This window comes from Drosophila melanogaster, chromosome 3L, assembly GCF_000001215.4.
Source record: "Drosophila melanogaster chromosome 3L".
Taxonomy (NCBI): Eukaryota; Metazoa; Arthropoda; class Insecta; order Diptera; family Drosophilidae; genus Drosophila; species Drosophila melanogaster.
In genome coordinates this window covers 1,555,324-1,569,158 of record NT_037436.4, presented here as the reverse complement: position 1 = coordinate 1,569,158, position 13,835 = coordinate 1,555,324, and the positions used below count along the sequence as shown (strand labels likewise).

The 13,835-nt window shown below is 47.3% G+C and overlaps 4 protein-coding genes across 7 annotated transcripts; 2 read left to right on the top strand and 2 right to left on the bottom strand.

Moving 5' to 3' along the window:
- Positions 1–550: 550 nt before the first annotated feature.
- On the top strand, positions 551–9,346 carry CG7879 (uncharacterized protein). 2 transcript variants are annotated; one of them, NM_139369.2, is made up of 4 exons: positions 551–741; positions 850–962; positions 4,879–5,193; positions 6,162–9,346. In NM_139369.2, the coding sequence occupies exons 3-4, from the start codon at positions 5,051–5,053 to the stop codon at positions 8,974–8,976; spliced, it is 2,958 nt and encodes a 985-aa protein (NP_647626.1). In that variant the 5' UTR covers positions 551–741; positions 850–962; positions 4,879–5,050; the 3' UTR covers positions 8,977–9,346. The 2 variants fall into 2 exon arrangements, with proteins under 2 accessions (NP_647626.1, NP_728631.1); NM_167896.2 differs by lacking the exon at positions 850–962.
- Positions 1,357–3,767, bottom strand: CG12003 (uncharacterized protein). Its single transcript, NM_139368.1, has 2 exons — positions 3,592–3,767; positions 1,357–2,987 (listed from the first exon to the last, which is right to left on the bottom strand). Exons 1-2 carry the CDS (start codon positions 3,604–3,606, stop codon positions 1,632–1,634), a joined length of 1,371 nt encoding a protein of 456 aa, NP_647625.2. The 5' UTR covers positions 3,607–3,767; the 3' UTR covers positions 1,357–1,631.
- Pex10 (Peroxin 10) lies at positions 9,296–10,931 on the bottom strand. Of its 2 annotated transcripts, NM_139367.4 has the most exons (3): positions 10,598–10,931; positions 10,055–10,502; positions 9,296–10,000 (listed from the first exon to the last, which is right to left on the bottom strand). In NM_139367.4, exons 2-3 carry the CDS (start codon positions 10,325–10,327, stop codon positions 9,374–9,376), a joined length of 900 nt encoding a protein of 299 aa, NP_647624.1. In that variant the 5' UTR covers positions 10,328–10,502; positions 10,598–10,931; the 3' UTR covers positions 9,296–9,373. The 2 variants fall into 2 exon arrangements, with proteins under 2 accessions (NP_647624.1, NP_001261265.1); NM_001274336.1 differs by lacking the exon at positions 10,598–10,931 and having other exon boundaries at positions 10,055–10,377.
- Positions 10,675–13,796, top strand: CG12099 (uncharacterized protein). 2 transcript variants are annotated; one of them, NM_167895.2, is made up of 5 exons: positions 10,675–10,836; positions 10,945–11,370; positions 11,445–12,887; positions 12,942–13,096; positions 13,156–13,796. In NM_167895.2, exons 2-5 carry the CDS (start codon positions 11,277–11,279, stop codon positions 13,588–13,590), a joined length of 2,127 nt encoding a protein of 708 aa, NP_728629.1. In that variant the 5' UTR covers positions 10,675–10,836; positions 10,945–11,276; the 3' UTR covers positions 13,591–13,796. The 2 variants fall into 2 exon arrangements, with proteins under 2 accessions (NP_728629.1, NP_647623.1); NM_139366.3 differs by having other exon boundaries at positions 10,675–11,370.
- Positions 13,797–13,835: the final 39 nt, after the last annotated feature.

The following is a 13,835-nucleotide window of genomic DNA, read 5'->3' as shown; positions in this document are numbered from 1 at the left end:
AAAAAATACCGAAACATATGTTTTACAGTATTTGCGTGGGAGTGCTGCGTAGTTATTTTCTTTTCGTTTGCTAATTAAATACCACAAGTGTTCACACTGTGCATCACGCGCACAGGCGCATCTTATCACTTGCGCTCCGCTTGACTTCGGATAAAATAACATAAGCAATTCCAACTAATATGGTAACAAACTTAAGTTAGCAGTAACAATTAAATTAACAGGGAAAAATATTTTGTAGCACTTGCACATTTAAGACTCGTTAATGTTCAATTGTTCAATACTCCAGCACAATCTTGCAAGATCAACATATACCATAGATTATATTAAAATTTAAAAGGTTAATAAATGTAATTGTTTGGTTACTTTATTGTTTTAAATAAACGTCATATAGTGACTAACGAATTAGAATTGTTTTTAACAATTAACCAAATCGCATTTCAGAAACCCCTTCATATTTTGCTCACAGGGTGCCCGTGGTCTTCGGAGTGATTTTTTTCTGCTGCACGACTACAGGTCACACTTTTCGTGTCAGCCATGTTGTTTTCTGTCACCAAACCCTCGCAAGCGTAGGAATTACAAAACAGCATTTCACTTTTTGTGTTGCCAGGAAAATATAAATTTTTCAGGCCGATCATCAGCAGGAATAATCAAAATAAATATATAGCAATTGAGCCAAAACAAACCCAACTGTTTTTGTGCATTGGTGGTCCAGAATAAGTGGAGTTTTGAATGGTTTTCATGGTGAGTAAAGTTCATTGAATAAATTCAGTACTCGTACTTAAAACAGCGACACCTCGCCCCCTCCGCTTCTCCTCTTCGTTCGTTTCGCTTCTGCTTCTTCCCGTGGAGATGCTTCAACATCAACGACTTCGAAGCAGCAACAACAACACTGCACGGGAGCGAGAAGAAAAACCAAGAAACTGCTGGAAACAGTGAAAATCGGTTAAAACCATTACCCAAAAGTATGTTGATCAGTATTGATTGGTGCTTAACGACTCGCAGATTCCTCTTTGCGCTCTGTTTCGTTTCGGTGTGCAATTCATATTTTATGCTTAGGGTACAGTCTCGGTTCTACTAGCAGCCCCGTTCCAGATTCGATTTCAAGATGAAAGGCATTATGTAAATACATTTCCGCGAATAAATTGTGTACCGCCTGTCACACATTCGGGGGTAGAAATATATATATTGCTCTTGGTCGTAGTAAATACCTGTATTAGCGAACATACCTGAATTGGCTTTAAACCGAAACATAGGTAGTCCGATACAAAGTCTTGCTTAGCTAGGATCACTCAGGAACTGAAAGATCTCTTATTAACAAGCATGCTAATAAAATGCAGAAAATAAAACAACGGATTTGTTTAGCATTGCCAAGGCAACATATCAATTGGGTTTTATAGCGCTTACCATTAAATAGTCTTAATAGCTGTTTGATCGGAAAACATACCACTATTTCATATTGGTACATAACTTTAAGGCTATCAAACAATTTTTAAAATATATTTCTATAATTATAAATGATATATGGATAAATGCAGCCACAATGCTGGCTTCGATTGGCAATTTTGATGGTAATCTCCCTCTAAGAACTATAATTTCGACTGTTTTTAAGAGTGTACACTTAGTTTAAGTTTTCAATACTTTAGACCACGCGATCGCAGCGTGTTGGGACGATTTGAGCCACCGCCAAAAATGCTCGTGCGGAAGTTCGGGGTCTGCTGTGGATTGTTGTTACCCACGAGGCCAGGTTGCCCGGGAATCTGAATCGGGCCCGGAGTGCTGGGCGCCCTGCTGATGCCTAGGCCGTTGTTTCGCAGCCTGGGCGCCACATAGGGACGCTGGCTGGTGGAGATACCGCCCGTTCCCAGAGGCGGCAGGATACCTCCGTTTGGAGGATTCACCACCGGAGGCTGTTGCGGCTGCTGTGGAAGATTTGCATTGCCCTGAGGCTGCGGTTGCACTATAGGCGGCACAATCGAGTTCACGGAGGAGTAATTGGGAGGCTGAGGCTGCTGCTGTTGCACCGGAGGCTGCACCGTGATCGGCGGAATCTGCGTCTTCTTTGTGAGCGCTGGAGCCAAGTACGGGTGGTTGCCACCACCAGTGCCACTGCTGTTGCTCTGCGGAATGTCGTAGGTGCGGCCTGAAGGCGTGGTCACTTGGATACTGTTGCCAGGCTGCATGCCACAGGGCTTTGGGTAGTCGTAGCCATTTGGCACCGCTTGGACATAGTTGTCGAAGTACTGGCTCACCTGATGCATGGGCGTGGAGTAGTTGACGGCGATCAGCGACTCCTTGGTTCGTACTCCCGAGCGGGCTTGGGCGTGGGCCGCCTGGAGGCGCAGGATGTTGGCCTGCTTAATGTGCGGCAACAGTTCGGCATCACCCTTTATCTTCTCGACCACAGCCTCGTCGCTATCGATGTTGCCACTGGGTACGATCCCGCCCTCGCTTTGCTCACTGGCTCCGGCTTTCTTGGTGGTGGTCTCCTCCGCCGGCTTTTGCAACTCCTTCGGCACCCTTTCCTCCTTCTGGCTGGGCACCTCCTCCGGTTTCTTTTCACCCTCGGGCTTCTTGCGATTGACAAACTCGAATAGGTCATCTATGTCGGGCACATCGGGCAGTGCTCCGTAGGAGTCAAAGTTGTCTCGGAAAGCACTTGCCCACTCCTCGCTCTTGTGCAGACTGGGATCAATGATCAGTTTCGGCTGCTGCTTGTGGTTGTGGCTGCTGGCGATGGAGGATCCCAAGGCCGCAGCTTCTTCGGGCGCCGAAATGCCTCCCACATTCTTGATCACCGTGATGGTCTTCACGCGGGTACCCTCCTTGGAGTCGATGTTGGTGGCTGCGTAGCTCAGGCTGAGATCCCTCTTGGCCGGCTGCGGCTCCACGGCGGGCTTATCCGGGTACTTGATGCTGATTATCGTGGCTCCATGCACGCCCACCAGCAGCAGTAGGCCCAACGCGGCCATTGTGTGAAAGCGGGCAATCTGGGAAATTTGGTTTTCTAGTTATAACTCTCTTCATTTGCACTCTTTCGTTTTCGAATCCAATTTGGGTTAGTAAGGCCCTAGTTTTTGTGATCATCTTATTCAATTTAATAAGGGATTGTTGTGATTGGGGCTTTAATCTAATACTAATTTAAGTCCCGCCTATTTAGACCTTTAATCGAATGATGTTGGTAAGTTCATCAAGCGATTCGTAAATGTTATGCAAGTCAATCCAAGGAAATAATCAAGTTTTAAATTGTGTATTGCAGTGGTGGTCTGCATGTTATTCTTTTAAATGTGTTATGAACAGAGTTTGGAATAAATCAGCAGTAATAAAGATTGAATCTCTTATTTCAACTGGATGGCACTGCAAGTTAAGTCTATCGGTCATGGATAAGTAAGAGGTGAAGATTGTTTGGTTCAAGTGAAGACCCGATCAGAAGTCGAACAGTAAGTTGCTTTTGTGAATCAAACATGTTGTTATGTAAAATCGATCGATTAGCATGTAGTCCAAGGATATGCTCAAAATCACTGCCACCAAATCACTACTCCTATTCATGGCACACTTTTAAGGGTAATAATCCCATGCACATCGATCACTCACTTTCGATCTTCTCATCGCTTTAATCCTTCGCACATGCGATCGATCAATCAAATGATCCGATCGTTTAACGATGAAATGAGCAATGCGATGCGATGATAATTGTGACGAGGATCAATGACGGCCGACTGCGGCGGGCAAGGAGACGGTGACGGTGACGGTAACGCGGTCAATTCGAATTTCCTACTGCCGGCCGAGATGGCAACAATGCTTTTTATATAGCCAGGCGGAAGGAGTGGAGCTTCGGTTTGGGTTTCCTGTAGCTCCCCGGCTCTGGATATCTAAAGTCTTTGACACCGAGATACAAACAATCCGACAACGAGCCAATCGCATTAGCTCAGAGCACACAACTAGCAGGCCGATTGAATTAAAGCTGCATAATAGCTTTCCCATTACGTCCAAAACGATCAACGAGTTTTCTCCAGCCACTACTGTTTTGGGAAAGCAGTTGCCGCCGATCCTCCCGCCAGCCCCGAACTATTGATCCCTCATCCTCCAGTGGACGCTGCGGAGCCGTCTCGTCGGCACATAATTGAGTGCGACTAATGAGGAAATTGAATCTGGCTAATGATCGTGGAGCATGTGGATCTGTGGTAGCTCCAGTGGGTGGCTGCCTGTTAACCACACAGCTTAAGTAGAGATAGTTTTCTTTTTTCTACACAATGCCTCATGTCCTTGGTAAGATCATGTGCGAAAGTCACCAGCTGCTACTGTAAGTGAGACATCTCAATTAGACCTTTATTCTGGCGAAAAGCTAGGGAGAGAGTAGCTCCTCCTAGCTGGCTGGCTGCAAACTGGTCGTCTTACGCAATACCAAAACGCACGCTTGTCTTGGCCAGCCTCAAAGATTGTCATGAGAAACTGCCATGCGAATCCATGAAATAGTGGGTCTAATGTGTGTGCAACCGAGCGATCAACTCGAGATTTAATCAGGAGCAGAGCACAGCTTTTCCCCCAAGGAAGTTGGAAAGTAGTAATGTAGGAAATACAGAATTGCCAGGCGCCTACAGGGTATCATCTTATTGGTCTTCTGTAGTTTTTATTAAAGTCATTGTTTAATCTAAATTCTTCCGAAAGATTTTGGTTAAAACTTGTGTGATCCGCTGATAGTGCATAAGCATCTTATATTGGAAGATTAGCTGAAGGGTATACAATGAATGTTAAGTGATTCATCAATAATGGATTGCAGCGGTCTGTTCTCTTTTATTCCTTAAACTGAGCTGAAATCTTTATTTTAAGACATTTCATTTTGTTGGTAAATCCTCCATAAGTATGCGATTATCGTTACAGATTTAAGAATCCACGGGCAGCGGCATCAGTATCATCAATATCAGGTCAATACGCGTCTGATGTCCAACGGAGGAGCCAGCGACCAGTCAATGGAAGTGGAGCGCAAGTGAAGACAGTCTGTACTAGAAACGAAATAAATAAGTAATCAAAGCTAAGCAATTGATTGATCAAGATGAGTGTGATTATTCGGTTACAAAATTTGCCGTGGACGGCAAATGCGCGCGACATTCGAAACTTCTTCTCGGGCCTCTCAATTCCCGAGGGCGGTGTCCACATAATCGGCGGCGAGATGGGCGACGCTTTCATCGCTTTCAGGTAGTTAGCCACAAACTGATCTATAAGTAAACCCCTAGCAATCTCGGAGCTCCAGCCGGCCTGGACTTGGGTCGGGGCCAGAGACGCTCCTAACTTGCATGTACCCAAGGCGGTGGTCAAAGTAATAGCACTAAGAAAGTTCACATGAAAATACTTGCATAGCTCATGGTTTTATGGACTGAAATAACAGGTAATAACGAGCCCCTCGGCTATTTCATTCCATTTAGAGTTATCTCATCGGGCTAGTTATGGCACATTTTATCACTCGGATTCCATAATAAGCATTCCAGAATGCATATCTCAAAAACCCTATGATTTCATATATATTTCAAATATCGATAGATTTAAATTCAGAAAGCGGCAAAATCGGAAAATGTTATTATTTTTGGTGGATCATTTTTTTTAAATATATGTTTGGCATTGGAAGTAACCGAAGTAAGTACGTCAATGTATATGAAACCGAAATATTTTCGAATTATAATGGGACCACCGTAACTTCAGAATGTAAAAAGGTTTCAAATCGCCAACGATTTTAGCGTGCAGTTTTAGCAGACCTTAGTTTTGATCTTTATATTACATTTAGTGGGCTGTGTAAAGATAAGGATTCATTTCCTTTTACCTTTGTGCTTTTATCGGGAATTCGCTGATGATTTGAAATTAGTTGTTTGGTTTTAAATAGATTAAATCGGGTAAATTGAGTTCAAGTTCTGTGATCCTAGGTTCATGTTATGGCAAATCAAGAATGGTTCCACCAGGAACGTGGATGATGATGCAGATAACATATGGAATAAATATACATAAAGTGCTATTATTTTGACTGCCTAAAATGCTGGCTGATGACAAATATGGGGCCATTAAACACGCCGAATTCTCGAAAACTGCTCGGGATATTGCCCTCACCCTTATTATGTAACACCCCTGATTTTTCGCCTTTGATTTTTTTTTCCCCAATTTCTACAAACCAATAGCACCGACGAGGATGCCCGCTGCGCAATGCTGAAGGATCGCGAGAAACTAATGGAGATCCAGGTGCGCCTGCTGCTATCCTCGCGGGCCGAGATGCAAAAGGTTATTGAGACTGCTCGGAAAGCGGCGTCCGCTCAAGCGCCAGTATCGGTTCCAGTTCCTATGCCCGTTGTCGTCCCCGTTACGGCGGCAAAGGTGGCTGGTCCGGCTGCGCCACTGCCTCCGATTATTGGGGGCCTAAACACCTTCTTGGGTCAAGGTCAAGTCAAGGGTGTGGCCACAGGGACAGTGCCCTCTTTTCTGACCTACCAACAGCAGGCGGGGATCACGCTCTCTGATGTCACAGGTCGCCGCAGTCGCAGCAGATCGTCCAGTTCCGATGATAGCGATAGGGAGCGGGAGCGGGATCGTCAACGGGAACGGGAACGAGGTCGCAAACGTCGCTCCGACCGGTTGGATAAAAGCCAGGAAAGGGAGCTGAAAATGGTTGCCGGCGGTGGTGCACTGCCATCTCCATGGGCGCAACCACCTCAGAATCAGTTGCCAGCTGTGGGACTGGGTCTCAACATGGGCTTGAACCTGAATCTGCCGCAGATACCCTCTCTACAGAGCTACACCACTAGTACGACCACCACAAATGTGACCAACAACTACAATCTCGAACCAAGTGCTACCAGTGTCCAGCTACTGACCGCTTTGCAGCAGGTGTCCAGCGGCAGTGCGGCTCCAGCGCAGCCTTCGAAATCCGAGAGCGAGCCCATTGCCTTTGCCAGCGTAAATCCCTATGCCCAGATGTACCCGCAGCTCTTCCAGCAGCAGCAGATGCTACTCCAGCAGCAACAGACACAGGCCAAAGTGTCGCCCACCATGGGTGGCTCTCCGGGCGGAGGCAGCACGCCCCAGGTTGTTGCGGACACCTGTTACATTCGGATGAGTGGCATGTGCCAAAACACGTCGTACAGCGATATTCGCAAGTACTTCCAGGGCATGTACATTCCGCACAATGGCATCAAGATCATGATGGTGAATGGCAGTCGCACCGGAGTGGCCTACGTGGAGTTCTCTCGTGTGTCCAGTGCCCAAAAGGCAGTGCAGCGGAATAACACAATGTTTCGAGATCGCCTGATTCAGATTGTTCCCGTGGGCGACGATGAGTTTGAGATGGCGGAGGAACGTGCTAGTCGCCAGGGGCAGGACGGCAGCAGGAGTCATGGCAATCATAATGGTGGTGACAGAGGTGAACGAGGCGGTGGCGCACCTGTTCCCGTTCCCAGACCCGTTACCAATGTCCTCTATATAGAGGATTTGCCACAGACCACCACTGAGCAAGATATCATGAAGATGTTCTCCGCCAGCTATACCGTTGTGGACATCCTACTGAGCCCCAGTCCAAAAAATCGACGAGAATCCGTTGCCTTTGTCCTTTTTGCCAGGGAAGCTGAAGCCGACTCTGCTCTGCAGGATACCAGCAAGCACTATATAGGGTTCCGCCAGCTGAGAGTGAGATCCAGCAGCGAGGAGGACATGCAGAATGCCAAGGAGAAGCAACGAAGAGCCAATGAGCAGCTGCTAAAGGAGGAAGCCGATCAGCGGGAAGAGCTCCTAAAAGATCAGCAAAGGCGACAGAAGCAGCAGCAGCAGGAGAATGAGAATATTCAGGCCAACAGATTCGCCGCTGATCCAAGGAGACGCCAGGCGGAAGATCAGCAGCAGCAGCAACAGATGAATATGGGACCCAATTTTAATTCCAACATGAGTCCCAACATGATGGCTCCCTTTGTCAATGGTGGCAACATGCCCTTCCACATGCCGCCGCTTCAGCAGAACGGTGTCAATAACTTTCCCTTCAATATGAATAACAACTATAACTATAACGGGAATTCCAATGGGAACGGACCCAACTATCCAAATGATAATGGAGGCGCTGGTGTCATCCAGCGACCCCGCCAAGAGGATGTCTTCGTTCGTGTCCACAACTGCGAGTACGCCACGAGAGCCAATGATTTGGGTGAACTGTTTTCCCTCGAGCACCTACGAATCGAGCATATCGAACAGCTTTTCAATGAACGCAACCAGAGCTCCGGCGAGTTTATTGTGGAGTTCAGTGATCCTGCCAGTTGCAAACTGGCCATCAGGGAGTTCCACAATAGACGCTTTCGAGGAAGGGGACTGCGAGTGGTGGCCATCACGCCCCAGGAAATCGCTGATAGGATGAAAAAGCCCTTCATGGATTATCTGCCGGGTGGAAATGGTCCCAGGAAAGCGGAAACTAACAATGCGAATGACGGTGCAGGTGGAAATAAAGCCAGTGCGCAGCCGTCTCGTCGTCGAGGACCCAGCCGCTTTGATAAGCCGCAGGAACAGCCATCGCAACAGCAGGATCGACCGCTATCCCTGGAAAGGGAGGACAACAGCAGCACTAGCTCGAACGCACCCGTTAAACAGCACTTCAATCCCTTCGCTCGACCAGATCCTCCTCTGAGCAGCAGCTCCCTCTCGCCCAGCAATCAGGGTCAAGTCAAGCCAACCTCTCCGGTGCCCGTTCCCACATCCATAATCCCGGACAAGTTCAATCGGCCGGGATGCGTAGTGGCTATGCGCAATGTCCCTTTCAAGGCGGAGCTAAAGGACATCATGCGCTTCTTTAGCGACTACAAGCTTAGCCCGGATGACATTATAAGGCGTTTCAATGATGAAGGCAAACCCACCGGCGACACTCGCGTCGCTTTCGAGTCCCCTTCGGAGGCAAGGTCTGCCTTCGAATCGCGCCGCAAGAAGCAGATATTTAACCGCACTGTCTACCTGGATATCATCTAGGCAATGAGCTTAGAGCCCAAATAATTGTATAATGTAAATAGATAATGTTAAGCCAGACACCAAAAATATTATATATATAAGCAGCATGTACATAAACTTGTTTAAATAAATCGAATAAACCGTGTAAGAAATGCGTTTAAGCATACAAAACCCAGCGAGCGACTGGGAAACTATCATTAACATCAACGATGAAGTATCATTATATTTTGTTTCTGTGCATCCTTTCTTTAGTCTTTTTAAGACTTCACGTAATTTAAGTTGAAGATTTATACCATTTTTTTGACATTACAAATTGTGAATAAATAAATAAAACTTGTTTCATTTATATGAATAAAATATATTACATAGACACAAAAATACTTCCTATAACATGAATATAAAAAGTCTTAATCCAATCTTAGGCATAGTTTTGCAGTAATATCACTTGGGACTTTTTCAGCGACTCCCGGCACAAGGGGCACTCATCCCGCTCCTCCAGCCACTCGAGCAGGCAGCTCCAGCAAAAGATGTGGCCGCATGGAGTCAAACTGCTGTCAGAACGTGGCTCCAGGCAAAGGATGCACTGTGGGGTGTTTGGATCTACGTCCTTTGTACTCGAAGATCTTTGCAGGAAATTCTTTCCAGCCTGCTTTATTGATTCTAGCTGCTGGCGCTTGTGCTCTCTCCAGGCATCCCATCCACTAATGGCCAAGGAAACGCTGACCTGCAGGAAAGTGATTACGCCCAGTATCTTGTAGCCGTACAGCGAGAATTCCGGCTGCAGCCAGTGACGGATTAGTACGTAGTTGATGCCCGTGGTGCGCTTGGACAGCTGGTACTTGCTGGCGTCCAAGTAGAATAGAGACTTGTGCAGGGCCTTTACGTAGCTGGGAGATTGCCTGAGCCTCTGAATAATCTTCTTTAGCTGCGGCTTGATCTCGGTTCGAATCTCGTCATTGTTGGCCACGTAGGTGTCAAGTTTTTGCATCAATCGTTGGAACAGGGAGTCGCCACCAAACTCCAGGACAATGGCAATCAGTTGTAACTAAAAGATGCGCGACGTTTACAAATGTTTTCTTTTCGAGTATTCTTTACTTACCAATCTGCTGGGAATCTGCTTATAGTTCCCGTCCACCTGTATTATCCCCGTGTACTCTTCGCCGAGGGTCTGAAGGTTATTGGCCGAGGCGAATCCGTGGTAACTGAGCTCCGCCAGAAGTCGGCACATCTGGTTGTACTTTATCCAGTTCCGTGGACCGGTGAGGCGCAAGACATCGGACAAGTCTTCGGCCAGCTCGTTGGTGTACCGTGCATCCTTCTGCACGGATCTCACGATCTCCGGCTGCCGGGCGCGGGCGTTCCGAAAGTCCATGTCGTTGGGGGTTACTGCAATGTTGATTCTAACATATCTTATTCAAAGGCCGATCAAAGTGCGGCTCAGATAACAAAATCAGCTGTTATACTTTTGCCTAATTGAGATGACACTTTCTAGGAACATCGGTAACGCAACTTGCAACAGCACATTTTACACAACACAGCTCCGCTCACTTCAAACGTATTATACGAAGTATTAAATTAAAAAAAGTATTTCCTTTAATATTATTTAAATATCCAATGTGACATTATAATTATATATAATTACCTTGTGCGATAGTTTTCTCTGACGAATCACGACCATACCAAAGCACACCATCAGCTCTCTGCGAGGCACTTTCCAGCACTTACAGTCAGCCATTTTCTATCGGGCATCACGGATGCTTTTTTTCCCTGACCAAAGGATATTTGGTTTTTCCATCAAAATTTGTTGATTTCGAGACGTCAAATCGAAACCCCGCGATAGCAGAGACCGTGTGTCGGCAGTGTGTGTGCAATTGGCAAGTGGTAATTGTCGGAAAGATTCGGTTTTGGACCCGCAAAGAGCAGCTAGCGCAGACGTCACACCTTTTTAGGCACCAATACGATTACAGCTACTAATACTACGACCCACAGACTAATAGAACAACAAAACAAGTGCTAGAAAAAGAGAAGAAGAATCGAGCCGCAAGTCCAAGTACTTAAAAAAGTACTTTCGCCTCGAATTTAACTGCACTTACTCGCAAAAGCCGCATTTGATTTTTTGGAAATATTACGCAAGTACTATTTCTAGTCGTACCCGTTGGATAATCATGGCTCAGTAAACATGAATCCGCAACGAGAATACTTTGCTCAGCGCACTCCGTGTGGAGACCTAGGCAAGACGCAATTAGCCGCCCACTGGCAGCTGTCCAGCACCCATACTATTACTATTCCCCAAGACAAGTGCACCTCCAGTATCCACAACGATGGACAGCAACAACAGCAGCAACAGCAAGAAGCAGCCTCAATCCTCTCATCATGGCAAGTCCTCGTCTGCTGAATCGCAAAGGAAGTCCAGTGGTGGGTGCTCCATTCTCCTGATATTTTTATATCCCGAAAAGGTTTTAATATTGGTGCAACCTTCTCCTCCGCAGAGTTACATACCAACAGCAACAAGCAGCGACACAGCCGTCGAAGGAATCAGGTTCCCACACCGCGCAACGATCAGCAACAACAGCCACAGCAGCCAGCAAAGCTACGTCCCAATGTGGACAAGCGTCCGAAGGCTCGCGGGTTTGGAGGCGGTTACGATTTCCCTTCACCCCGTGGCCAGGACGGGGCTTCAGGCAGCTCCCGACTAGCCTACTCCGCCACCGGCTACTCACGTAGCGGTGACTTTGACCATGAACTGAACTCTGTGTATACACAGGGCAGCAAGAAGCAGAATCTGAACCATCTGCTTAACTTCCACTGCGTGCCCAGGGAACTGGAGCGAGGACATCACCATCAGGCCCAACAGCACCACGGCCTGAGTGGCCGAAAGCAGCGCTACAACAAGGAGCAGTTCCTGCAGGCCAACTTTCAGTTCGTCATTAGATCGGGTGCAAAGGCTCAGGTTAATGGCTCGCCGGATGCACTCATCGATTGGAGCTACATCGAGCAGATCAACATACAGACCACTGAGGAGTTGCAGTGCCCCATCTGCCTGTACCCGCCTGTGGCTGCCAAGCTCACCAGATGCGGACACGCCTACTGTTGGCCCTGCTTGCTGCACTACCTCTCGCTGAGCGACAAGACCTGGCGCAAGTGTCCTATCTGCTATGACGCCATCCACGCGGGAGATCTGAAGAGCTGCACCATCGAACAGCTGAGGGATTTGCAAGTGGGCGAGAAGATTACCTTCCAGTTGATGCGGCGTCGCAAGGGCTCCATGTACATTGAAAATCATGTTGCAGGATTGGGCGAAACAATTGAACGTTTCCCCTTTGTGTCCGCTGGTGAAGAGGCTAAACGCTACTCAAAGTTTCTAATAGCCAAGCGGATGGATGTGGCCGCCATCATCGAGAGGGAGCGTAACGAACTGCTAGCCGAATCGGATGTCTCCTGTCCCGAGGATGTGTTCATCCAGCAAGCGCTGGTGATGCTTCAGGAGCGTGTTGAGAAGTTGGGTGTCGAGAAACCTGATCCGAAAGAGGATGAAGAGGAGACAGCACCTGTACTTTGCCTAGAAACCGAGACCAAGATTGATATTGAGAAGTCAGACGATGCCTCCATCTCGTCGGGAGAAGCATCCAGCAGCCTTAGCTACTCGAGCAACCATAATAAATACTATTATTTCTACCAGTCAAACGACGGACAGAATATTTACTTGCATCCCTTGAACGTGAAGATGCTTCAGGCTTGCTACGGCACCTTGGACTTGGGTCCGCTACTCATCGAAGCCCAAATCGTGCAGATGGAACAGCACTCTATGGATGAGGAGCATCGACGCAAGTTCACTTGTCTTGGCCACTTGCCTTTGACTTGTCAGTTTTCGGTTGTGGAAGTCGAATTGCAGCCGCCAGTGGTCACTGGAGGAATACTCAAGCTCTTTAAGGGTAAGTCCACTAGGTCCATGTACAGCATTATGCTTATATGTATTCCTTCCGCAGAGGACATTCTTCATCGTAAGAAGGAACGACAGCGTCGGGATCGCGAGGAGCGCAAGCGAGAGCAGCACATCAACGAGATAAATGACCGCCAGATGGGCAAACTTATTGCCAGTGCAGCTAACCTTGACCTAAGCTCCTCCCATGAGTTTCCCACTGTGAGCTAGCAATGCCTGCCATTAGTGTCAATTATTAATATGTGATATTTTATCTAAAGTGCGGCTTCGAGGAGGCTTTGCCCGCTCCCAGTGGCTCTGTGCCCATGAACATCAGCAACCAGGACCCCGGTTCCCGATACTCCAGTGTCACTCTGGGAAGTCCCAAGCAGGAGATGTGGCCCACTATTGGAAGTAATTCTCCTGGAGGTGGTGGCGCGCCATTGGATGTTCAAGTGGGCGCCTGGGGCCGTTCAGCTCCACCGCCGCCACGGGCTGTAATGGTCCCAAGAACCAGCGATGAGGACTTTGAGCAGCGATCTGTGGGCCACTGGGGTCTGGGAGAACTTTTAGTTGGAGCCTTGGACCAGAAAAAGCAAAAGGTAGGAGCAGCAAAATCCAATGGAGCAGCTCCAGCGGAATCGAAGAAGCAAAAGAAGGCCAAGGGCAAGAAGATGGTTCCCCTGTTCGCCACGGGCATGAACAGAGCTCCATGAAGAGCTAGATGATGATCGCTTATGAAGTTACAAGATTTATTGTATTTTTGTTTTTATGCGAATATTTCAACGTTATTTTAAATAACAAATGCGATTGTTCTATCATTGAAGAGGATTTGGAAAATCATTCAGCTAATCTATAATTTAACCCAACTTATATTCACAATACACATAAGATAACCAATAAAGGCAGCAAGTAAAATATCAAATAAACGCCTTTTTACTTTCTTGCCAAAAGAAATATT

Coding starts and splice junctions, on each gene's coding strand:
- CG7879 (NM_167896.2), top strand. CDS start 5,051: ATGAGTGTGATTATTCGGTTACAAAATTTGCCGTGGACGGCAAATGCG. Junction 5,194..6,161: donor GACGCTTTCATCGCTTTCAG/GTAGTTAGCCAC, acceptor ACAAACCAATAG/CACCGACGAGGATGCCCGCT.
- Pex10 (NM_139367.4), bottom strand. CDS start 10,327: ATGGACTTTCGGAACGCCCGCGCCCGGCAGCCGGAGATCGTGAGATCC. Junction 10,001..10,054: donor AGCAGATTCCCAGCAGATTG/GTAAGTAAAGAA, acceptor CGCATCTTTTAG/TTACAACTGATTGCCATTGT.
- CG12099 (NM_167895.2), top strand. CDS start 11,277: ATGGACAGCAACAACAGCAGCAACAGCAAGAAGCAGCCTCAATCCTCT. Junction 11,371..11,444: donor ATCGCAAAGGAAGTCCAGTG/GTGGGTGCTCCA, acceptor TCTCCTCCGCAG/AGTTACATACCAACAGCAAC. Junction 13,097..13,155: donor CCTCCCATGAGTTTCCCACT/GTGAGCTAGCAA, acceptor TTTTATCTAAAG/TGCGGCTTCGAGGAGGCTTT.